At 35.0% G+C, this 26,945-nt stretch overlaps 1 protein-coding gene across 6 annotated transcripts in view; it reads right to left on the bottom strand.

Annotated features, from left to right (window-relative positions):
* Positions 1–26,945, bottom strand: part of SMARCA4 (SWI/SNF related BAF chromatin remodeling complex subunit ATPase 4) — a 112,077-nt gene that overhangs the window by 46,172 nt on the left and 38,960 nt on the right. For all 6 annotated transcript variants that reach the window (XM_074203418.1, XM_074203420.1, XM_074203421.1 and 3 more), the window contains exons 6-15: positions 15,395–15,653; positions 14,484–14,610; positions 13,368–13,541; positions 12,662–12,835; positions 12,380–12,547; positions 12,209–12,259; positions 11,132–11,262; positions 10,904–10,961; positions 1,261–1,379; positions 266–416 (exon numbers count right to left, since the gene is read on the bottom strand). In XM_074203418.1, the coding sequence (XP_074059519.1) occupies positions 266–416; positions 1,261–1,379; positions 10,904–10,961; positions 11,132–11,262; positions 12,209–12,259; positions 12,380–12,547; positions 12,662–12,835; positions 13,368–13,541; positions 14,484–14,610; positions 15,395–15,653 (1,412 nt within the window). The remainder of the gene's footprint in view (positions 1–265; positions 417–1,260; positions 1,380–10,903; positions 10,962–11,131; positions 11,263–12,208; positions 12,260–12,379; positions 12,548–12,661; positions 12,836–13,367; positions 13,542–14,483; positions 14,611–15,394; positions 15,654–26,945) is intronic.

The raw sequence follows: 26,945 nt of genomic DNA, 5'->3' as shown, positions 1-26,945 counted from the left end.
TGAAGAGAAGTATAGCATTCTTCAACTGCTTTAAGGACATATGTTAAGAGGAGCAAGAGTTCACTGGACTTTGTTTTTTAGATTTTTTTTGCAAGGCAATGGGGCTAAGTGGCTTGCCCAAGGCCACACATCTAAGTAATTATTAAGTGCCTCAGGCCGGATTTGAACTCAGGTACTCCTGACTCAAGGGCCAGAGCTCTATCCACTGCACAACCTAGTCGCCCCTATACAACCTAGCTGTCCCCCAATTCACTCTTTCTCTTACCTGGTATTGTTTGAGTACACCATTCACCATCAGTGTAGACTGTTTGTCCACCCTTTCAGTGACTGCATGGGCCACAGCATAATATGACTGCAGACCACGAGCAAGAGCCTGGGAAACACCATACTCATCATCAACATCTTGCTTGGCATTCCTATGGTTTGATTTAAAATAAAAGAAGTCAGGGAACAGATATATGATGTTCATCTTTGTAATAAATACTCTATCAATACAAATTTCTTTGGTCATGGTAATAGTATCTAGATAACTCCATTGCTAGGTAACATGCAAGATAGGTGCCACAGGATGGCACAGTGGCAAGATCTATGGACTGGAAACCAGAGGACCTGCTCTACTACTTACTCTGTCTCCTGGGGTAAAACACTTCATCTTTAATTTGTTCAACAGTCACATTAGAGAGGTATGGACAAGGAGATTGCTAAGGTTCATTTGAACTCTAACAAACTTTTGTAAATTTTGGGTTCTTGGGGTTTTAAAATATATTACAGCAGGCTAAGGACAAGTCTGGAGTAAATTTGAGACCTAATCCCACTGACTGCTACTGGGTGCTCACTTAGGCGTAGGACTATCCCTCAGATTCTCCTTCTGTAAAACAGTGACTCACCACCAGTTTTGGGGATAAATACATGAATTAAATATGGAAAATATCCAAATGTTCTTAAGTTTAAAAAAATTCACTTCTGCATAGAAGCCAAAGAAATGTGGGGACCTTCATGTGAAAGGAGAAAAAAGCCTAAAGTGAAAAGTTTCTCAAAGAAATCTACAAAAATGAATGGATTATGACCTCGGTTTACAAAAATTTTCCAGAGGGTGAAGATCTGAAATTGTACTTGTTTCCTGTGATTGAAGGTCAGAAACACCTATTCCCTAGAGTCTGGTACAAGTTAGTTATGAATTCAATAAGATGACTTATTAGGCAAGATCTCTCTTCAAAGTCATATCATGCTTCTCAAAGGGAGGTAAAGGACTCTTCTTACTCAATAATATGTCTTGCATCTACTTCAGAGACATCATCACTGTCTGGATCTGGGATCTTTTTCTTTTCATCCACAGGGAGGGTAGGTTGTGCTGGTTGTGGCTGCTCTTCCTCTTCCTCCTACCAATTCAACAAAAGCCTTGTTAGTGGGAACCCATTTCTTAAGATGTGCATGTGTATTAAGGCATTAAGAATATGCCATGGGGGGCAGCTAGGTGGCACAGTGGATAGAGCACCGGCCCTGGAGTCAGTAGTACTTGAGTTCAAATCTGGCCTCAGACACTTAATAATTACCTAGCTGTGTGGCCTTGGGCAAGCCACTTAACCCCATTGCCTTGCAAAAAAACCTAAAAAAAAAACCTTAAAAAAAAAAAAAAGAATATGCCATGGTACCATGATTTCGGTTACCTCCTAGAAAGAATCTACAAAAAAAGAATTCTCTAAAACATTTGTGCTGTAAGGTACAAATCTCAATACTCAATACTTCGGTGACAATTCTGTCACTCAAAAACTTTATTTAGAGTGGCAGTGAGTTTGTATGGAAGATGAACTGAAAACTGGACTGTTTTTCCTTTTGAATAGTTTTTAATATGTTGCTATTCTGAACTTGACAAACCAACATAAACTTGAACATGACTATTTATTCCCATATATAAAGAAAACAAAGATGACATAACTATATACATTTTAAATTCCACATTTTTATATGATTTCTTTTTGGTAAAGGCTTGTATTGTTATGGCTGGATCAAAAGATACAACGGTTTTGCTGCTCTTTGGGCATAGTTTCAGATTGCTCCGCAGAATGGCTGGATCAGTTCACAACTCCACCAAGAGTACATTAATGTCCCAATTTTCTCACATCTCTGTCCAACATGGATCATTTTCCTTTCCTGTCATTTAGCCAATCTGATAGATGTGAGGCAGTACCCCAGTGTTGTTTTAATTTGCATTTCTCTAAACAATAATGATTTGGAGCATTTTTTTCCCATGACTACAGATACTTTAATTTCTTCATCTGAAAACTGTCTGTTCAAACCTTTTTTGACTATATTAATTGGGGAATCACTTATAATCTTATAAAATTGATTCAATTCTCTATTTATTTTAAAAATGAGCTCTTTATCATAAATACTAGCTTTCAAAATTGTTTCCCAGTTTTCTGTCTTTAATCTTGGCTGCCTTGATTATACTAGGGTAAAAACTTTTTAATTTAATAGTCAAAATCATCCATGTGCAATTTATATCTTTATTTCTTGTTTGGAAATAAGTTTGTTCCCTTTTCATGGATCCAACAGATAAGAGTTATTTCTTGATCTTTTAATTATGGCATCGCCCTTAATGTCTAAATCCTATACCCATTTTGATTTTATTTTGGTACAGAGAATGAGATGTGAGTTTATGCCTAGTTTCTACCACACAGCTTTCCAATCTTCCTGGCAGTTTTTATCAAATAATGAGTTCTTATTCCAGAAGCTAAGGTCTTTGGGTTTATCAAACACTAGATTACTATAGTCATTAACTATAGTTTCTTTTGTATATAACTGTAATCCACTAGTCTATTACTCTATTTCTTAACCATTACTAGGCAGTTTTGATGACTACTGCTTTATAATATAGTTTAAACCCTGGTACAGTTAGGCTACCTTCCTTTCCACTTTTTTGTTACTATTTTTCTAGCAAATATAGTTATCTGATAGTCTGAATGGTATGGCACTGAATGAGTAATTTAAATTGGATAGAATTTGTCATTTTTTATTATATTAGCTTGGCTGAACTATGAACAACTGATTTTTTTTCAATTGTTTAGATATGATTTTATTTGTATGAAAAGCATTTTGTGTTTATTAATTTCTGGGTTCGTTTTGGGAGGGAGAGTCCCAGGTAGTTTTTTTTTTAAAGATTTAGTTTATTTTGAGTTTTACAATTCCCCCACCAATCTTACTTCCCTCCCCCTCACCCAACAAAAAGCAATTTGTCAGTCTTTACATTGTTTCCATGTTGTACACTGATCCAAATTGAGTGTGATGAGAGAGAAATCATATCCTTAAGGAAGAAACATAAAAGAGATAACAAGATCTGACAATAAGATAGCAGGTTTTTTTTTTCTAAATTAAAGGGAATAGTCCTTGAACTTCGTTCAAACTCCATGGTTCTTTATCTGGATACAGATGGTATTCTCCATTGTGGACAACCCAAAATTGTCCCTGATTGCTGCACTGATGAAATAAGCGTGTCCATCAAGGTTGATCATCACTCTCATGTTGCTGTTAGGGTATACAGTGTTTTTCTGGTTCTGCTCATCTCACTTTGCATCAGTTCATGCAAATCCTTCTAGACTTCCCTGAATTCCCATCCCTCCTGGCTTCTACCAGAACAATAGTGTTCCATGATATACACATACTAGTTTGCTAAGGCATCCCCCAACTGAAGGACATTTACTTGATTTCCAATTCTTTGGCACCACAAACAGAGCTGCTATGAATATTTTTGTACAAGTGATGTTTTTACCCTTTTTCATCATCTCTTCAGGGTATAGACCCAGTAGTGGTACTGCTGGATCAAAGGGTATGCACAGTTTTGTTGCCCTTTGGATTTAGTTTCAAATTCCTCTCCAGAAAGGTTGGATGAGTTCACAGCTCCACCAACAATCTATTAGAGTCCCTGATTTCCCTTCCAATGTTGATCATTGTCCTTTCTGGTCATATTGGCCAGTCTGAGAGGTGTGAGGTGGTACCTCAGAGAAGCTTTAATTTGCATTTCTCTAATAAGTAATGATTTAGAGCAATTTTTCATATAACTATGGATTGCTTTGACCTCCTCATCTGTAAATTGGCCTTGCATATCCTTTGACCATTTGTCAACTAGGGCCAGGTATTTTATTTATATTTATTTTAAATGATTTATGTGGGTTTATATAGGCCTATATACAAAAGAAATCATAAAAAATGAGAAGTCACATGTGTTCAAAAATAACTATTTCATAGTGACAAAGAATTGGAAATTCAGAGAATACCTATCAATTGAGGAACAGTTGAACAAGTTATGATATATGAACGTTACGGAGTACTATTATTCTATTAAGAAACCATGAGTGGTCAGACTTTATAAAGAAGCATGAAAGAATTACATGAACTGATGCTGAACAAAGGGAGAAGAACCAAGAGAACATCAAATACATTAACAACAACATTATGAGTTGATTAACTATGATGGACAGAGATACAGGCCAGTGAATTACCCAGTATGGAAAAAATACTTGAGATACTTTTAAGATCCATCCATTAAGAAAACCACATCAGAGGTGAGGCAGGAGGTGAATGATAAGGAAAATAAGTCAGGTAGCTGGGAAGAAGAAAATACCAATAATTTTTAGGAATATGAAAACTAAAAAAATCTTGACTATAGATATAGCAATAGGAAAAATAATAACAAATGGAAATACAATCTCCAACTGGTAAACAAGTTTAGGTATCTGAATAAATGCTGTAAGATGAAGGAAAGTGAGGAGCTGCTAGGTGGCGCAGTGGATAAAGCACCGGCCCTGGAGTCGGGAGTACCTGGGTTCAAATCCGGTGTCAAGACACTTAGTAATTACCTAGCTGTGTGGCCTTGGGCAAGCCACTTAACCTTGCAAAAACCTAAAAAAAAAAATATCAAATTCTTCTTTATTGATGAATATTTATCTTTTACTCTGGTTAAGCTCAGATTTAAAGGACAGGTTACCTAAGCATCCTGAGCTCCAAGGAACTTTGGAACACATTAATCTATTTCTTCCTATTTTTTTATAGTATATGTATATTATATGTAGAATGATCTTGTTATTTGAACATCCTTCATATTTGAAGGTTTTTCTTCTGATGGTTTGCAGAACTCTTATTTCTGAAATGAACTGTTAAATTTAACCATGATGTCTTAGAGTTTGCAGCCTTGAGTTTTTCACAGCAATAGGTGAATTCTTTCCATTATTATTTCATTTTCTATGTTCAGAAATTCCAGACAATTCTTTTAAATTATTTTCTTCATTATGGTGTTATAGTTTTGGTTGTTTTTTAAAGGGAAGATGAGTAGGGAGTCCTGTTATATCCTTCTGGGAGATCCATGATTTTTAAGTTATACCTATCCTTTCTATCTTTGAGATTCTTATGTTTTACTGGCATACTGTTTTTCTTTTAATGTTCTTATTTTTTGCTTCTCTTCTGTTAGGCTGTCCTTCACAGTATTTTCATTGCCAATCTATTCTCCTTTTTGTTTCTTTGGTGAGGCTTGTCAATGTAGATTTGTTTCTCTATTCTGTTTATTATTTTTAATGCAGGACAGGGCATAAACTCTCATAAATCTCATTTCTCTTTTATAACACTCAAGAACAGTGTGTGGTAGTTTCATGTTCTCAATTTCCAAAAAGCCCTGTGTCATCAAATACTGAACCATTTCCCTTCATCTTATTTATTCATTTTTTTGTTTGTTTGTTTTTAGGATTTTTGCAAGGCAAATGGGGTTAAGTGGCTTGCCCAAGGCCACACAGCTAGGTAATTATTAAGTGTCTTGACACCGGATTTGAACCCAGGTACTCCCGACTCCAGGGCCGGTGCTTTATCCACTGCGCCACCTAGCAGCTCCTCACTTTCCTTCATCTTACAGCATTTATTCAGATACCTAAACTTGTTTACCAGTTGGAGATTGTATTTCCATTTGTTATTATTTTTCCTATTGCTATATCTATAGTCAAGATTTTTTTAGTTTTCATATTCCTAAAAATTATTGGTATTTTCTTCTTCCCAGCTACCTGACTTATTTTCCTTATCATTCACCTCCTGCCTCACCTCTGATGTGGTTTTCTTAATGGATGGATCTTAAAAGTATCTCAAGTATTTTTTCCATACTGGGTAATTCACTGGCCTGTATCTCTGTCCAAACTGACCTCTGGGTAGTTAGAAATGACACCAGTCAGATGCTCTGCTCTTTCTCTCAGATTTAGTGAAGTGTTTCACAGGTTCCCCCAAAAGGGTGTGCTAAAGCACCAGCAGATCAGAACTTTGAAGTGCTGATACTTTTAGGATGCAGCCCTCAGCAGGTTTTCACTTCTAAAATGCTATGGTCAACTATTATATTGACTAATATAACAGAGAAAAGAAAATGACAAATGTTGGAAGGGATATGGGGATATTGGGATACTAATGCAACTGCTGGTTGAGTCGTGAACTGATACATACAATCAGTACTAGGCCTGTATCCCAAAAAGAATTAAAAAGAAAAAAAGGAAAAGGACACATATGTACAAAAAGACTTACAGCAGCTCTTTTTGTTGTAGCAAAGAACTGGACATGGAGGCAGTGCCTATCAACTGGGGAAATGGCTTAACAATAGTATGTAACTGTGATAGAAAATTATTATGCTACAAGAAATGGCAAGGATGTTTTCAGAAAAACCTGGAAAGGCTTTACATGAACTGTTGCAAAGTGATGGGAAAAGCACCAAGAGAAAATTGTACACAGTAACAACAATATCATACAACAAATGACTATGAATTCTGAGCTACTCTCACCCATACAATAGTCCAAGCCAATTATTGAAGGACTTAAGATGAAAAATGCTATCTACCTCCAGTGAAAAGAACTGATGGATTCTGAATACAGATCAAAACACAAGTTTAAACTTTTTTGTTCATTTTCTTCCACAATTTAACTAATATAAAAATATTTTACAGGACTACAAATGTATCACCTATATCAAATTGCTTATTTTTTCAATGAGGTGCAAGTAGAGAAAAGGAATAGGAAAAGAAAAAGGATGTGCTCAAGTTGGCTGTCAAGCCCTGAGAAAACTTTAGTCTTGAGCATAGGACTCAACAGCACTAAAAAAAGGGAAGGAATAGGGTACAGAGGTGGGCTAATATAACCCTATGTTGTGTGTTGGGTCTTCTAGGGCAGCTTTGCTGCTGGTAGCGTGAGAGGTGGGGGAGAGGCATTGAGTTAAATTAAAAAAAAAACAAAAACAAGCCTTTACGCTTAGGAATGAGTGTCCGAGATCATGGCAACAGCTTGGAGAGATTGAGAGGTTGGGGAGATAAGAATGTCTAGTCTGCCTGCCATTTTGCTGCTCATATGACTCAGAGGGCACACTGATTGGCTCATTCCTATTTTTTTTGATACAGCATTTAAAGACATAAATTCTCCCTCAGTTCTGCTTTAGATATCTCAAAAGTTTTGGCATGCCGTCTTGTTATTTTCCTTGATGAAATTATCTCTTGCTTCAAATTTGTTTAGGATTAAATTATTTAATTTCCATGTAAGTTTGAGTCATTTTTCTAAGGTCCTTTAGAGATTATGTTTTGATTATATTTTAGTCCATTAAGGATGTATTCAAATCTTCTACTTTGCTTAATTTATGTATAAAAATTTTATACCTTATTTCATATAGTAATTTTTATAAAGGTACCACATACAGGTAAGAAATATGAATATTCTGAAAATTTATTAAACATAAGATAGTACATGTATATCGCTTACATCAGATTGCTTGTTGTCATGGTGGGAGGGGGGAAAAGAGGAGAGAAGGGAAACAAGTAGAAAAATCTGGAACTCCAAAGTTTGATGAATGTTTAAAAATTTACCAAATTTAACTTTGCTAAAAGTTTACTCTGGCTTTTTTTCTGTTAAAAAAATCTTTTTGTTAATTTTGTCTGTCTCAAATTATGATTCCTATTGTATTTTTTGCTGTTTCTCTAATTTTTTCCTTACTTAGACTCTTTGCTATTTAGAGCATAAATATTAACTATTAATACTATTTCTTTGCCTAGGATATCTTTAAACATAAGGCAGTTTCATGGTTTACCCCTTTTACCTATGTCTATTTTTATTTTTGCCTTACCTGAAGTAATTCTTTGCATTCACATGAAGCATAATAAATTCTTTTCTAATGTTGCTTTCAAATGTGTTTCTTTTAAGCTTTTATTGAATTCTGCTACCCTATTCCATTGGGGTGGGGGGTGGGGGGAGTTCATCCCATTTTTGTTTGTAATTATCCCATTATATATTTCTCTTTTTAGAAAGTCATAGAGGGAATATGATAAACATTACTGATTTGTAAGTGACATGCTTCTGCTTCACTCTTCCTACTCTTTTTCCCTTTCCCTCTTTCATTTTCTATTTCATGATCTACTCTCAAAAAGCAAAATTTATTTTCCTTGTGACCATTTCCTTACTAATAATATTACCTTTTGAAATAAAACCCATTCACCCTCTCAAAATCTTTCTCTTCTGAGTTTAACATATTTCTTCACAAAACTGTGTATTCATGTGTTTTCAACCTTCTTTCTTTGTCTGGTTCAGAGAGAAGAGTGATATTCAAGTTAGTGCTGAATTATCCTCCTTTTCCCTGTGTTTATATTCTCTTCATGCTTACTCCAATTATAATAAATCCCACCTTCTTTCTTTCACAGTCTCCTTTTTTTCCCCTTTCTTCTCAAGGATACCAAAATAGAACAAATAAACCCTCAAGGCTTCTGTTTATCTAATTTATCTTTAAATCTTTGAACACATTAAAGCTCTAAAAATATGCTGTTTCTTCTTTTTCTATTCAAATATAAGCACTTCATGTTTCTCTTGACTTGTTATTTCAAAGTTTCTGCTTAGTGCTGGTTTTTTCATTAGGAATGCATGAAATGTCCTCAACAGCACTAAAGATCCATTTTATTCCCTTTCTATAGGATTGTAAGGTTATCAAATCACAAGTTATCTTCTCTTTTGTACAGTAGATTTCAGTTTTAATATGATCTTGACTGTGATTCCTTGGCAAAATCAAGTTTTCATTGTGGAAGTATGAAATATTTTCCCTTTGATCCAGAAGCTCTGGATTTCCTTTTCATTTAGGAGTTTCTTTCAGGAGGCATCCTGTTAAATGGATCTGCACAAGTTCTCATTTATAATTTCTTCAAAATAGGTATTACAGGGGTAGCTAGGTGGCACAGTGGATAGAGCACCAGCCCTGGAGTCAGGAGTACCTGAGTTCAAATCTAGCCTCAGACACTTAATAATTACCTAGCTTAATAATTTAGCTGTGTGGCCTTGGGCAAGCCACTTAACCACTGCCTTGCAAAAAAACTAAAAAATAAAAAATAAAATGGTATTACAATAATATTTTAGGTCTTAGTTTTAAGGGATTCAAATGTTTTTAGTTTATCTCTTCCTGACTGAAGTTGCTTTACATTTTCTTCTATTTTTCTAGCTCTGATTTTGTTTTAATAATTCTTGTCTCATGAAGTCACTGATTTCTGTCTATTTTAATTTTCAAGGAGTTCATTATTTGGGTAAGGTTTTTCACCTTTCTATTCTAAGCTGTTGCTTCTCTTATAATCTTTTATTCCAGAACTCTTGATTAATTTTTAATTCACATTTAAAATCTCTTGCTTTAGTTCATTGACTTATCTTGTGGTCAAATCATTTCCTCCTCTAAGACTCTGCTTCTATTTATGTGAGGAGTTATTGTCTTCAAAGTTGGACTTTTTGTTTCTTTGAGATGCATACAATCTCTTTATCATAAATGCCATCTTGTTAAATTTATTACCTCTAGTCTTAGTTCTTGAACTGGGTTTTTGGGTCGGGGTCTCTCCTCCTCCACTTTGGGTGGAGTAGTTGGGTTCTTTTTGGTCTAGATCTCAATTAACCAGACCTGTCCCCTAACTTTAAAATTTTACACTTCATATCTGTTAAGTATTAAAAAAAAAAAATTGAGCCATCCCAGAATAATTCAAGTTTAGAGAACTGGATCTTTAGGGACTTCTGAGAGTCACAAACCTTGATGTTATGGACTTATCACAGCACCCCCTACACAGTGTTAACAGTATGGACACTGGCAGCTCCTGGCCCATGTCTTTAATCTGAGAACTGTGGGTTTTCAACTGCACTAAACCTTTCTTGTCCAAACCCTCTAGTCCTCATACTCCTGATTTAGATTTAGATGCTCCTAGAACATCTCTGATCTACACTTCCATCTTGTATGCCTGTGGTTTTTCTGGTACTTTTCTATAGTTTCTGAATGTCTTTCTGCGTAATCCTAGGTCAGATAAAGATATCTTCCAGAGGTTTTCTTTGGATTTCTTGAACGTTATTTAGTCTGGTACTGTATTTAGGTCTTTCTTGTAGTAACTGTGTAGGAATTAGATCTTTGACCATTCACTCAGCTCTCTTAAACTGAAGTTCAGTGTATTGAACTTTGAAGTCTAATTTAATCTCTCCATAAAAGAGCAAGCTATACTTTTTCTACAAAAACCTGTTAAATTTTGTTTAAAATTGTTTAAATGTTGCTTTCTAGAAAATATTATAATTTCAGTCCTATAATGTTAATCACAATTATTCCAACCTTCCCGTTTAATGACTGAATGTAGCAAAAAATGGTAGCCAACTCCTTGAAGAAAACAGTCTTCAAAACTTCAAAGAGTTTGGTCTTCAAATGACAGACTTTGTCTGTCATTAGGCCAATACTTACTTTTTCCTGTAGGATCTACTATAGTTTCTATTCACTGCTGGCAAAGTATCTGAAACATAGAGTCTCCTCACTATCAAAATAAAGTAGTGGGGTAGAACTTCTGTAAATGGCAGTTCTACATTCCAACAATTATTTTAAAGAGTCAACAGAACTTCTCACCTCCTCCTCTTCTTCTGAACCACTCTCTTCACTGTCAGATCTTGGTGCCACTTCATATCTAATAGGGAAAAATGTTCATGTTTTTATATATATTTACATACACAAACAAATATTAAGTTAAACTACTTCAGACAATTATGGAATAGGAATATGAACAAAATATCTTAGAATAAGAGTGATAAAACAACTAAAATACCAGTCAGTTTTAGAAGGAACTGGCTTACATACCCCGGATTCATCTCCAGCCATGCCTCCAATTGTCCTGCTTTGGGGGCATCTGTGCCAGTGAGGATTTTCCCACTTTCTACATGGATCACTTTCACAGGGAGATCACTCATCTGACTAGTTTCATCCAAAGGCTGAAAAAAGTAAAGCATCAAATTCTAAGTTTTCACATCCACTTTAAAAAGTTACCTTAAATATTCAAAACTGACAAACTGAACTTAAATCAATATATTCTGAAGTATTTTTCCATATCTAGTTTTCTAACAAATATTTTTCCAATTTTCTATTATTATTAAAATATAAATAAGATGTATGCATAGAACTTCCTATCACCTACACCTCAGTTTTTGAAATATCATTGCTAAACTTTCTCAAATAGCATTTAATTCCAAGAAATGTTTAATAAATTTCTCTACTACTTATTGCTGAGTTAGGATTCATGACAGGACTAGACAAGGTGGCAAATTTTTTTTTAAGGTTGCAAATTCTTAAAAGAGTTAGAAGAACCCAATCCTTTTTTTATTTTGGTTTGGGGTTATTTTTTGCAAGGCAATGGGGTTAAGTGACTTGCCCAAGGTCACACAGCTAAGTAATTTATTATTACATGTCTGTGGTTGCATTTGAACTCAGGTTCTCCTGACTCCAAGGTTGGTGCTCTACCCACTGTGCCACCTAGTTACCCCTGAAGAATCCAATCTTGGAACTGGCTCTAAATGTTCTCCAGGATTAGCAAAGACCATAATAGCCACTTTACTTAGCGCTTAATTTATCAATATTGTTAAAGTATGAAAAACAACCACCGATTTGACTGATTTCCTTTGATTATATTTACCCTGGTCATCATTTATAACATTTTCTTCCAGTCTCCCAAAAAACAGAAAAAAAGGAATTTTTTTTAACTGCAGTGAAATGCTGACATATTTTTCTAATGCAAAATATAATTACAGGTGTTTAACAAAATACATTATTTTATTAAAGCATTCAGCTAAGCCCAGGTGTTTTCTGTAAGAATAAAAATATATCCAAATTTCCAATGTCAGCTAATATTTTAATTCTTTAAAAAAAAATGTGTTTCCTAACCTCGCCATCTGGTCCAATTGCAGGTGTCTGCCCTTCTGCATTCTCTGCCTTCTAGAATAAAAAGATTAAAAGCGATTATAAAGTATTGCTAAAGGTTCAGGAAAAACATATGCTTGAAAATAAAATATCAACAAAATAACAAAAAGAAAAACTGATTCAAGTCTGTTTTACCTTCTTTTTCTTTTTCTTCTTTTTTTCCTTGGCAACCTGTGCAGCCTTGTGTTGTCGGACCAGTTCTGTAAGGTTAGCCACATATTCATCTGTCTGCTGAAGTAGATATGCTAGGCGTTTATCTTTCTTCTGGTCAATAAGTTTCCTATATCCTTCTTCATCTTCAGCCTACAGAAATTATAAGTTATTTATTCTGAGCATCATTTGTAAGAAGAAATACTCCATTATGACAGGAAAAGATAACATAAGAACCCCTCTCAACAATGGTTCCAAGACATTTACCATTAGTCTCCGCATTCTCTCCTTCTCAATCCGCTCATTCTCTTTTTTCTGCTCCCGCTCAGTATTGGCATGGTATGTAGCCACTGCTTTTGTAAGTTTTTGGATTTTGCCAGTGACAGATCGATGGTATTCTTTGAAATCCTTGGCATGTTGAAGAATGCTATTGAGGTATTCCTGAAACATGAGACCAGAATGTTTAATATTCTACAGAAATCCTTAGGCTATACTTTATTCAAATTAGACAAAGAATAAAGCTATAATAACTAACATAGTATGGGTACAGTTTGCCACCAGGTGCCAATAATTGGGGAGTAGGCTTCTCATCCTCACAGCACTGATGCTGAAGGAGTATAGGTAAGGGAGAAGTTGCATGCAGAAAGCATAGAGGAGAAAACACCTATCACATCCTATTGCCTGAACTCAGGTCATCATCTTCCAAAAATCCCATTAATACCATACCCTTCTCTCTCCCAAGACTATACCTAAGTAGGATAAACTGACTGGCTTGAGAATCCATACTTCAGAAATCCAGTCGTTTATAGTTTTGATTATAAAATAAACCCATGTTTCCTTTGCAAGGTAGTTCATCTAAAAGTTATTATTTCACTGAATAAATTTCAGTAACTGCCAAGATGCTCTATTAAGACATATAGCAGTGGTTAACCCAAGGAAACATACAGGAGAAATACTGGATTGTAAGATTCACCTGGTGCTTCTGCCGACGTTTCCGCTCTTGTTCAATCTTTTGTTGCTTCTCCAGTTTCTCTGTTATTCTAGCCTCACGAAGAGACTGCCGCTTACTGCGTTTGTAAGCCTTGGCATTCAGTGCAGTTTCCAGGGCTGTGTCTCTTCTCATGCATACCACAACTTCCTGACGCAGCTATTAAATAAGTTCCCAATTTTTAAAAAAATTAGACATAGCATACACTTACATAATAGCCATAATTATACATTACATAATAGTCATAATGCCAAAAGCTGGAAGTAATATTCTTTTCACTGTCTAAAGCACCAAATCTAAATTTAGACAGGATCCCGATAAACAATTGTTTTTAGTTAAAAAGGTTACAAATAAAAAATGGGGACATGTAATATCAATCCTGTTCAATTTTTACTGTTTATATCACATTTCTGAAATACCATAAAAAAATAGTAAAATATAGCAGCCATTCTTAGACTTCATCTCTGTCCTAAACCTAATGTTACAGGGGAAATGGTGTAATTGCTCTTCATAATATAGCTTTTACCTAGTGAATGATAAAAGGGAGGGGATCAATTCAATTAACAGTGGGGCATATGTGTCAGGGAACATGTTTTAAAAGGATAATTAACTTTTATTTCACTTTAATGACAATTCTCTACATATTACTTTGCCTTTACATGCAACATGGATTAAGGTTTCTCTTTTTTTTTTACTGGAGAAGGATTTAAAGGGAAAAGAAAGCTAGGAATAGTGTTGAGCCACACCCACCCTAAAAGAAGATAGTCACCCAAAATCATTCTTTTAAATGCACAAAAGAGAACAAAGAAACAGTCACAAGGAAACAGAAAAGCAAAACAGTTCTGAAAATGACATGATTAATAAATACCTTTTTTAAAAAAATCGTGTATAATAATTTGTGGTTTCATATACATAATCCTCTTTCTGTTCTACTTTGTATATATAAATGATCTTTTCAGGAGTTTGTTGAATTCAGGATTTTTAAAAAGTTTTATAAACTACACTTTGTCCACTTTTCCTCCTCCCTGTTAATTAAGGTTCACTCAACAGACATGATGGCTCAGTCTCAGGAATGTTATGAGTTCCAGGGTCTGTCCCTACCTGTCTCTGGAAGTTTAGGAGTCTGAGTGCTTTGAGTTCAATGGTTGCTTTTGTTCTCAAATCTCCAGCCAGGGACCCAGGAAGGTTTTCGAGTTCTTGAATTCTATGGGCAATCCGGGCCTGTAACCTGTTGAGGAGAAACCAATCCAATTACCATAAGGAGTGAAGAAATAAAATGATTTTTGTTTACAATGTTTTACTCTTGCTCAGATCATCTAAAAAAAAAGTTTACAAAATTATAACTACTTAAATTTTGTCCTTACCCAGGAAAAAATGCTTTAGAAAAAAAAAATTATATTCTGAATGGATTTAAAAGGACTCAAATAAATGGCTTTGGAAAGAAAATCATATACTAGGGCAGCTAGGTGGCACAGAGAGTGCCAGCCCTGGAGTCAGGAGGACCTGAGATCAAATCTGGCCTCAGACACTTAATAATTACCTAGCTGTGTGGCCTTGGGCAAGCCACTTAATCCCACTGCCTTACAATTTTTTTTTTTAGGTTTTTGCAAGGCAAACGGGATTAAGTGGCTTGTCCAAGGCCACACAGCTAGGTAATTATTAAATGTCTGAGACTGGATTTGAACCCAGGTACTCCTGACTCCAAGGTCAGTGCTTTATCTACTATGCCACCTAGCCACCCCCTGCCTTACAAAATCTTACCAAAAAAACTATATACCCCAAGAGCTTTCTGTATTATGGCATGGCTAGCTCATAAGATGGTTATATAAGACCAGTTAAGGGAAATTTCTTAAATATCCTACTTATACATCAGAACTTTTCTGACTGCAAAAAGCAGAGATGTCCTAAGAGAACACTACTGCAAAATGGAGTACTATGTAATATAATAATAAATCTTCATAGCTTAGGAAAGATAAATACAACCTTGAGAAAGGAAACCTAAGAAGGCTTACCTATACTCTCTTTCTTGCAAAATTTCTACTGGATCAAGCCCTCTTGGTTTCTGAATAGGAGTGATTCGATTCTGTTTCTGATGGAGTTGAACCATGGGGGCAGGCTGGGCTGGCTGTCCAGGGGACTGTGTCTGTGGCGGCATGACAGGAGAAGCTGCAGGAGGTACTGCAGGGGGTGCTGGTGAAGGACGCCCAGTTGGCTGGGGAGGAATAAGTTTTTGAGGTGTGCTAGTGGGGGCTGCAGCATTTGCCATGGGTCCTATTTAAGAATCAAACAGAAAAAACAAATTGTGACTATGTTCAAAGCCTTAAAACCTTTAAATGTAACTAAAACAAAAAATATGATTAAAACCCCAATCTACAAAATCTAAATTACACTGTAATATAAATTTTAACAAAACAGAAACAAATATAGTTTGATAAATTTCTGATATTTTTTAATTTTGTATTTTTGACCTTGATACTTCAATGGATCCGTGTGAGCTCAAGTAGATATTGATACTGACTACAATACCCATATGGCAGTTTCTCATTCTGTGAAATTCTTGTCCATATCTTCACAGAATCCTGTTCAAAAAGGTCATCAACATACTTGGATTTTGCTCTAGCTCTCTTCCCCCCCACCTTCCTTAGCAGAGGTACATTTTTTCTTGTTATAAATGAATTTTAAAAACACAAGTATTTTGGAGCTTAGACAATTATCTTGCTCAAACATGCCATTACATATTCAATTTTCGAAATAATTTATAGCAAATTAAGCCTTTAATTAATGCTCTTTAATCTGAGGGTATCAAATACAAACTATACAAAGGTCACTATTTCTGGCTTCATTATTATCTTCTGCTACAGCAGTTATGTTAGCATGGGTGCCAGATGTAGTCAGGAATACTTGAGTTCAATTTCAATCTCTGACACCCAATAGCCATGTGACCATGGGCAACTCAATCTTCTCCCTTAGCCTCAATTTCTTCTTCTATAAGACAGTAATAGAAATACCTGTATTATCTACTTCACAAGGCTGCTGTAATGTTCAAGTGAGATTATATAAGTGCTTTGAGAAACTTATTAAAGCCCTATAAACAACAGTTGACTATTACTGTTATTATTTTTCACTAATCTTTTATTTTCTCACACATCAGAAAATTGCTATTTTATCATTTATTGTGAAATCTGACAGGGAGATTTTTCTCTTCAGAACCTTCCCATAAATCTTCTTTAAAATGTCTTTATATAGATGATTTCTGGATATAATTCCCAACGATTCACCAAAAATGAGCCCTGATTTAGAAAAATAAAAGACAAAACTAAACAACATAGTGACTACATTATAAAGCATAGGCAGCATTTCACAAGTTTTTTGAGACTTTAACAAAAGGGGTGGAAAGTTTTTCCTCACCTCTTCTCCATTTTCCATTTATTAATCCGTATTAATTTGATAATCACTTTATATGATTTTCAGTGTGAGTTCATTGGTGTTTTCACTGATATTTTGTTCAAATTACAAATTAATCTAGGAACTGCTAATTTCTTAATATTAGTCGATCTAAAAAGAAAGACCCTTGATGTCTCCATCTAGTTAGTTCTTCCTTAATTTCTTTCACATCATTTTAAGATCAATTTATCTGATACGCCTTGATAAGTGAACCAAATATTTAATATATATTTAGACTTTTATCTGAGACAGTTTTGCTGTCTTAACAAATATTATTTTATTTCTTTTTCCTGATTTGTATTACTGAACAACAGCAGGGTGTCTATAATTTTTTTGTTTTATACACCTTGCCAATAAAAAGTGTCTGAAACATACTCCTATTGTAGATATGTTCATAAATTATATACATGCATTATTGTACTAATAATTGTTAAAATTTACACAGAAATAAATTTTAAAAGGATGAGCTAAAGATGAAATAATGTTTGACCACAGAGTTAATATTTTACCAATAGAGTTAACAGTGACATCAGGAATTACTTTAAAAAGGAACAATGTGATCAGACCTGTGCTTTAGGAAAATTACTCTGGCAGCTGTATAAAAGAGGGATGGAAGAAACAAGAAGCTTCTTAAATATGCCAGGCACTTGTTAAGCACTAGAGATATAAAGAAAAACAAAAAAACAAGCAGCCCCTGTGTTCAAGAAGCAGATGGTCTAATAAGACAACATGCAAACAATTACGCACCCACAAGATCATACATATATACACACAAATAAATCAGAAAAAATGCCAGTAGAAAGGAACTCTTAAAGTGGGGTGGTCCTACCTTCTTGCAGAAGGTAGGAATTGAAGTAAGCCAGGGAAGCCAGGAAGGAGAGATGAGAAGGGAGAGTCCTAGGCAAAGGCAAGAGTGGAGAAAACACATACAAGTTGGGAGATGAAGTATTGTGTAAAAGGAACAAAAAGATCAAAGTTAATGGATTGTGAAGTATGTGAAGGGGAGTAAGGTGAAAAAAGACTGGAAATGTAGAAAGGGGCCCAGTTTATAAAGGCTTTAAAGTAGAGTTTTTATCTTTAATTCTGGACACAGTCATGCTAGTTTACTGAATTGGGTATGAGGAGAAGAAGGGGAAATGACAAACATGGTCAGATCTGTGCTTTATGAAGATCACCTTGAGAACTTAATGGAGGATGGATTAGAGTGAAGAGTCTTCTTGAAGCAGGGCTTGTCTAGGTGTAAGGTGATGAGGATGTATAGCAATGTGGAGGAAGGAGGAGGGAGGAGAGATGTATACAAGATATGTGGCCTAGGTAAAATCAGCACAACTTGGCAATATGGATTAGAAACAAGGGGTGTGCGAGAAAGGAGATGAGGATGACACCTGGGTTTCAAGTTTTCATAAATTGGAAAGATGGTGGGTCCCCTTTGTTCAATTGTTACTCATGACTTGCCAAACTACAAACCAGGATTACATCCACTACTGGGCCTATGTTTCTACATTCAAGTTATACTGAATAAAGATGGAAGAAATCATACAACCACATTAACAGAGTCCACCATAAATTTATGTTATCTAATGTCAACTGGCCCTTCACTACAAGACTTTTTAAAATTTCTCCGGCCTTGAACCCTTATTATATTCTTCACAAAGTTTGTTTCAACCTTCTCAAGTTTCCCATTGCGCCTACCTAAGAGAGGAACTCACTTCCCATTTTAATGAGAATAGAGAAGCCAGTAGATGTGAGTTCCCTCTTTTTCTCTAGAACTTAAAATCCCTTGATATCATAACATCCTTGAATTTACCCCAGTCTCTGATAAGTCATTTTTATCTTTCATTTATCTCACTTGATCCAATCCTTTGTTAGCTCCAAAGGATTGTCTCTAAGCTATCCCTCCTAATACCTGCCTCTTGGCTTCCTTCAAGTTCCAGCAAAATATATCCTCTTACAAGAAGGCTTTACCTATCTCTTTTAATAATAGTGCCTTCTTTCTATTAATTACCTCTAATTTATCCTGTATGTTTCTTTTTTGGTACAAAATTGTTTGTAGGTTGTTTTCTCTATTAAATAGTGAGCTCCTTGACAGGGGAACAGGGACAATCTTTTGTTTTTCTTTATATCTTAAGTACTTAATGTATCAAAATGCTTTTTCTAAGGAAGCTGGATTACTGGAATGGTCATTTAAATCACCCTTCCATATATCATATATTAAGAGCTAGCATTTGTATAAGCGCTTTACAATTTACAAAGCACTTTACAACTCTTTTCATTTGGTAACAACCCTGGGAAGAAGATACTATTATTATTATCTTCATTTTAAAGATAAGAAAACTGAGGCAGACAGCACTTAAATGTCCAGAGTCACATAGTAAATGAGGCAAGATTTGAACTCATGTTTTCCTGATTCTTGGTCCAGCACTCTATGCACTGTGCCTCTCTACATATACTTGCTAAATTACTTTTACTAAAATAAAAGTATATACCTGTGAAACTTTTTGTCTAAATGAGTTTAAGTGGCTAACAATTACCTATAGAATCCCAGGCAGTTTCCATGTGTCACATAAATTCCCTTACAAACTGAATCTAATCTTACCCAATACTCATATGCATGTACCTCTGCAGAACAGTCAACAACAACCTCCTTACTACTACTGTAAGTGACATTCCATTTCTTATTTGTGGGCCTGCTGAGAGAATGTAATCTTGAATGACAGCAAAAATGCTATTATACTGAATAACAACATGATAATGCCCTTAACAAAACCAGAGTAGGTAGACAGAATGGTCAGACTTAAGAAGATACAAAAAGCAAACTGGGTTAAGTAAGGAGGTAGAAAGTGTACCTAAGATATTCCCAATAAGTTTAAATCAGCAGGCCTGAATAACTAGACTTGGGTACTAGAACCGGGAGACAGGAATACTAAGTCATTATCTGTAACAACTGAAAGGTCATAGAAAACTGAAGAGAAACTAAAGGTATGGGAAAAGACAAAAGTCCCAGCTTTCAAGGAAAGGAAGAGAATAAAGCAAACTGAGCAAGTAAGCCTGACTTCAATTCCTGGAAAAATTCAAGGGGATGATATTAATATGATGATTAGTGATAGACATTATTAGTTTTTCTAGTTCTAGAAAGTAATCCTTTAGTAGTTTAATTATTAAGGCACCAAACAAATAAATTAATTTGTATTTTATTGACTCATCTTGTTTGATCAATCAGTCATTTTGCAGTTGCGTTCAATTATTTATAATTTCTGGCATACTAAGGAGACATATGTGCCTAAGCAATTCCCAACATTTAAGTGTCAGTCCTAGATGGTAAACAGAAAGGAACAAATTCTATAGTAAGCTATAGTAGTATGGCTCAGATCAGCACTAGATCAGGATTGGTTCCAGCCTCTATCCCCCATTCTAATTCTAAGTAGAACAACTTTAAAGATATACAAAAATATTTATTGTTTTCTTTGAGGCAGCAAAGTAGGGGAAATCTGAGGGGGGTACTCATCAATTAGGGAATGCCTAAACAAGTTAAGAAATGATTAAGAGGACTGTTTCATAGAAACTAGTAAGACTTATATGAACTGATACAAAGTCAAAGTGACTAGAACCAGGAAAAAAATTTATACAAAGACAACAATTTGGTTATTTATATAAATTGAACAAATCTGGAAATCTGAGGAATGTAATGACCAACTACAATCCCAGAAGACAAATGAAGAAACTGGTGTTCACTTCCTGAAAGAAAGGGGAAGGACTTAAGTGTAGAGTGAGATAAGTTTTTTGACATGACCAATGAAACGAAGCAATTTTTTTTTGCTTGATTACAAATTTGTAAGAGAGGTTGCTTTTTTTATTTCTTTTCAAAGGAATGGGGGGAGTGTGTGAGTGTGAGTGATTGTGTGTTTGTATTGTGGAAGAAGTGGACTTTTGTGTATTGTAAAGACAGTTTTTAAAAAGTTATGATATATATTATTCGCTGCCATGGGGATGGGAGAAGGAAGAGAAGGGTGGTAGAAAAATTTTGGAATTCATAAATTTGCAAATGGACAAATGTTGTAAACTACTTTTGTATGTAACTGGAAAAAGAAAACAAAATTTAAAATCTAAAAAATAAAAACAAATTATGATATATAAATATACAGAATACTATTATGCCATTAAAAAAAGCCAAAAAGGACAATTTCAAAGAAATCTAAGAAGTAAGGTGAGCAGAACCAATTTATACAACAACAACGTAACAAATGCAAACAAATTCTGGAAAGACTTAAGAACTCTGATCAACTCAATAAATGACAATTTTCTTCGGAGGACCAATAATAAAGCAGGCTGCAATAAATAAATAAATAAATAAATGAATGAATGAATGAATGAATGAATGAATGAATGAATAAATAAAGCAGGCTGCCTACCTCCTTGACAGAAACCTTGATGATGTACTCAAGATGCAAAATAAAGCATACATGACCAACGTGGGCATTTGTATTTCTTGCTTATGCATCTTTATTATGAAGGTGTTATTTTACTTTTTAATGGATAAGCACTTATTAGTGGAAAAATAATATTAAAAAAACACAAAAGCAGCAATGGATTCATCAGATTAACCTCATTCCCTTTTTCAGGAAGGATAAAGTTTTTCAAGATCATATTTCTAACTCTTTTTCCTGAGTTGTACAGAAAAAACAATGATGATGTATATGAATTTACTTTAAATGCTGCAATTTTGCTGAAGTTATTTGTTTCAATTTCTTTTTTAGGTTTTAGCAAAGCATCTGGCAAATCTTCATGTTATTCCTATGAAACAGAAGGAGGGAAGCAACGTTATATAATGGAGAGAGGTCAGGAATACCTGAGCTCTGTTCCCATCTCTGACACAACACTATTTGGGCAAGTTAAGATTTTTCATTTCCCCAGAGAATGCTGTAAGAAGTTGCTGAGGGACAGCTAGGTGGCGCAGTGAATAGAGCACTGGCATTGGAGTCAGGAGTACCTGAGATCAAATCTAGCTTCAGACACTTAATAATTACCTATCTGTGTGGCCCTGGGTAAGTCACTTAACCCCATTGCCTTGCAAAAACAAAAAAAACCCCCAAAAAAACAAGAAGTTGCAGAACAGGTCCATTGGTAAGAGGAAGATTCCTAACTAGTAGTTCTCTATGCCAATAAGGTGACCAATCTAGTCATCCAAGCCTTCTCGAGGGCAGTGATGACAATGCTATGGATTATGATGGGAAGGAAAAGTGGGGTTAGGAAGCTGGGAGAAAGGAAAAATGTCATTTAGAATTAGGCAATCTGATTCTGCAACATTCAATTTGTTATGACTATGAAGGAATGCCTTCTCTATAAAATCAAAGGGAAAAAAACTAAAATCTTGGAAAGGTTATGGGAAAACAGATATATTAATGCACTATTTATTATTACAAATCTAAAGTGGTCTAGACATTCCAGAGAACATTGTGGAACTCTTCCTCTAAGGTTTAATAACTGAGCATTCTAAACTAGTGATATCACTATTAGAGCCCAACTTCAAAGGAATAAAATAAGGAGAAAAAAGGCCTCAATGTACAAAGATATTTATTCCACCTCTGTTCGTGGTTGTTAAGAACTGGAAACTGAGAGGCTATTCATCAATTGGGTAATGGATAAATAAATAAGTTAAAGTATATGAATATAATAGAATAATATTGTGCCATATTGAAGGGAAGGAGGGACAGGCTATGCAAGAAAGAAATTCAGTTTTTGAAAGTGCCAAAAAATGTTTTTAAAGTGTTACTTTCTTAGTATTGCCTCAGACTATGTGAAGCAATGAAAAGAAAATTTAAAATAAAAATTGCTGCCTCAGTTTCCTCATTAGAACTTACCTTGCAGGGTTGTTGTGATGATGAAATGAGATAATTATTGTAAGTGCTTAACAGTATCTGACACAGAGTAGACATTACATCAGGTCCATAGTTTTAATTATTATCTCTATGCTCTAGATTCTCAAATGTACCTGTCTTATTTATGTCCAGCAGACATCTTAAACTCAACATGTCCAAAACTGAACTCATCTTTCCCCCTCAAGTCTCTCTCTTCCGGAGCAGAACCAAGAGAACATTGCACACACTAACATTTCTTTTGTTTGTTTTTTTGAGTTGATCAGTCTTGATGGATGCAGCTCCTCTCAGCAACACAGAGCACTGGGACAACCCTAGGAGACCAGCTATGGACAATGCTATCCCCATCCAGAGGAAGAAAAACAAAATAAAAAAAAAAAAAAGCTACAGAATATGAATGAACACAACATTCACTTTTTTAAAAAAATTAATAACTACTTTATCATCTCTGAATAAATACAATGCCCTTATTTTCCCTTCAGGGAAAAACCAGACATAAAACCACTGAAAGTGGTAACAAGTTCTGGCCTTTTATAGTTAACCAAAACATACAAAATGCTAATTGCTGGTATTAACAAATTTAACAGTTCAGGCACTTTTGATGTCAAATTCTGGGGTTTGGCAAAGATTATTTTGAAACGAATAACTGGGTGGAACTATTGGCAACACAGTTAATCAGTCAAGTCTTGTCAGTGATGTCCTTTGTCCTGCCTGGTAATTTTCTTAAAACTTGTTGATACTTTCCCCCATCCTTTTTCTGTTATCTTCAGCTTGCTATGGTTCTTAAGAGAATTCACATAATCCCTACTGGATAGGTTAACTCTTTTGTTTGTTTTGTTAATTTTTTTAAATTTTTATTTTTATTTTTTTACGATTTATCCCCTAATCTTGCTTCCCTCCCCCATCCCCCCAGAGAAGGCAGTCCGTTAGTCTTGACATTGTTTCCATGGTATACATCGATCTAATTTGAATGTGATGAGAGAGAAATCATATCCCTATGGAAGAAAAATAAAGCATTGTACATGATTGTTGCACTAATTGAATAAGCAAGTCCATCAAGGTTGATCATCACCCTCATGTTGCTGTTAGGGTGTACAGTGTTTTCCTGGTTCTGCTGATCTTGCTCAGCATCAGTCCATGAAAATCTTTCCAGGCTTTCCTGAATTCCCATCCCTCCTGGCTTTTATTAAGCCATTCCTCAACTGAAGGATATATACGTTAATTTCCAATTCTTTGGCACCACAAAGAGAGCTGCTATAAATAATTTTGTACAAGTGATGTATTTTTTTATACATTACTAAAGTATTCTTGTTTAAGAGTAAACATAATACACCCCCTCCCCAAAAATATAGACAGACCCTCATGAGAAATAAAGTAAAGGAAAGAGGAAAAAAAAGTGTTTCAGTCTGTGTTCTGATACCATCAGCTCTGTCTTGGGTAGATCACATTCTTTATAAGTTCTTCATAAAAGTTACTTCCATATTTTTCCACTGTTGCTGATTGTAAATCCTTCCATCCAATTCCTCCCCAATAGCATATGTTATATTTTCTCTCTCCTTTCACTCTGCCCCTCTTCCAAAATGTGCTGTAGGGTAACTGAGTAGAGCAGTGGACTGATCACTGGCTCTGGGGCCAAGAGGCCCCAAGCCCACATAACACCCCTGAGACCCAGCAATAACCCGGCCCCATGGTCCCAGAGAGGCCCTTGCAAGAAGTAAAAAAGAAAATGTGTTATATCTAACTGTCCTATCCTATGGTCTACCCTCTCCTCTATCACCCATCTCCCTGATGAATATAGATGCAAAAATCTTAAATAAAAATCTTAGCAAAATGATTACAAGTTGTCAATAGGATAATACATTATGATCAAGTAGGATTGATCCCAGAAATGCAGAGTTGATTCAATATTAGGAAAACTGTTAGTATAATTAATTATATCAATAACAAACCTATAAGAAATCAATATGATTTTATCAATAGATGCTGAAAAAGCTTTTGACAAAATATAGCACCCATTCCTACTAAAAACACTACAGAGTGTAGGAATAAATGGATCGTTCCTTAGAATAATAAGCAGTATCTATCTGAAACCATCAACAAGCATTATATGCAATGGGGATAGACTAGAGGCATTCCCACTAAGATCAGTGAATCAAGGATGCCCATTATCACCACTACTATTCAGTACTGTATTAGAAATGTTAGCTTCACCTGGAGGGATTTGCATGAACTGATGCTGAGTGAGATGAGCAGAACCAGAAAAACACTGTACACCCTAACAGTAACATGGGAGTGATGTTCAACCTTGATGGACTCGCTCATTCCATCAGTGCAACAATCAGGGACAATTTGGGGCTGTCTGCAATGGAGAATACCATCTGTATCCTGATAAAGAACCGTGGAGTTTGAACAAAGTCCAAGGACTATTTCCTTTAATTTAGGGGAAAAAAACCTGATATCATATTGTCTGATCTTGTTATCTCTTATACTTTGTTTCTTCCTTAAGGATATGATTTCTCTCTCATCACACTCATTCTGGATCAGTGTACAAGATGGAAAACAATGTAAAGACTGAAAAATTGCTTTCTGTGGGGGGTAGGGGAGAGAAGTAAGATTAGGGAAAAAAAATTGTAAAACTCAGAATAAAATCTTTAAGAAAAAAAGAAATGTTAGCTTCAGCAAAAAAGAGAAGAAAAAAGAAATTGAAGAATTAGAATTGGGAAGGAAGAGACAAAACTCTCTTTGCAGATGACAGAGAATCTCAAAAATGATCTAAAAAGCTTACTAGAAATAATTAGCAACTTTAGCAAAGTCACAGGATATAAAATAAACCCTCATTAAATCCTCAACATTTTATATATATATACATATATATGTGTATATATATATATAAAATATATATGTGTGTGTGTATATACATATGTGTGTATATATATATATATACACATTGTGTGTGTGTGTGTGTGTGTGTGTGTGTGTATCACAAGAAAGATAAAGCAGAAAGAGCTAGAAAGAGAAATCCCATTCAAAGTAACCTCAGACAATATAAAATACCTGGGAATCTATCTACCAAGGCAGAATCAAAAACTTCGAAAACAATTACAAAACATTTCTCACACAAATAAAATCAGATTTAAATAACTGGGCAAACATCAACTGCTCATGGATAGGTCGAGCTAATATAATAAAAATGACAATTCTACCAAAACTAAACTACTTGTTTAGTGCCCTACCAATCAAAATTCCAAAAAATTACTTTAATGAGTTAGAAAAGGCTATAAGTAAATTAATATGGAGAAATAAAAAGTCAAGAATTTCCATGGATTCAATGAAAAAAAGTGCAAAAGGTAGCTTAGCTTTACCAGATCTAAAATTATATTACAGAGCATCAGTCATCAAAACTATCTGGTACTAAGAAATTGAGCGGCGGATCAGTGGAATAGACTACGATGATTCTAGCAATCTGCTGTTTGATAAACCCAAATGTAGTAAATTGAAGTAATTCTTACAACTAGTATTTCTGACAAAGGACTTATTTCTTTGTTCTTTTGTTTCTTAATATTTTATTTTTACAAATGTTATGAAAGTTTTTCAACATATGCATATGTATACATTTTTATTTTATTTATTTTGAGTTTTACAATTTTCCCCTTAATCTCCCCCCCCAACAGAAGGCAGTGTGTCAGTCTTCCCAATGTTACCATGGTATATAATGAATGTGATGAGAGAGAAATCATATCCTTAAGGAAGGAAAATAAAGTATAAGAGATAGACAGAAGAATTACATAGTAAGATAATGGGGTTTTTTCCCCCCTAAATTAAAAGTAATAGTCTTTGGTCTTTTTTTCAAACTCCACGATTCTTTCTCTGGATACAGATGGTATTCTTTGCCGCAGATAGCTCAAAATTGTCCCTGGTTGTTGCACTGAAGGGATGAGCAAGTCCATCAGGGTTGATCATCACCCCCATGTTGCTGTTAGGGGGTACAATGTTTTTCTACTCATCTCACTCAGCATCAGTTCATGGGAAGCCTCCCTCCTAGTTTCTAATAGAACAATAGTGTTCCATGATATACATAATACCACAGTTGGTTAAGCCATTCCCCAACTGAAGGACAGTCACTTAATTTCCAATTCTTTGCCACCATAAACAAGGCTGCTATGAATATTTTTGTACAAGTGACGTTTTTACCCTTTTTCATAATCTCTTCAGGGTATAGACCCTGTAGTGACATTGTCAGATCAAA

Source organism: Macrotis lagotis, chromosome X, assembly GCF_037893015.1.
Source record: "Macrotis lagotis isolate mMagLag1 chromosome X, bilby.v1.9.chrom.fasta, whole genome shotgun sequence".
NCBI lineage: Eukaryota > Metazoa > Chordata > Mammalia > Peramelemorphia > Peramelidae > Macrotis > Macrotis lagotis.
The sequence above is the reverse complement of the archived record's forward strand: the minus strand, read 5'-3'. Positions and strand labels throughout refer to the sequence as shown.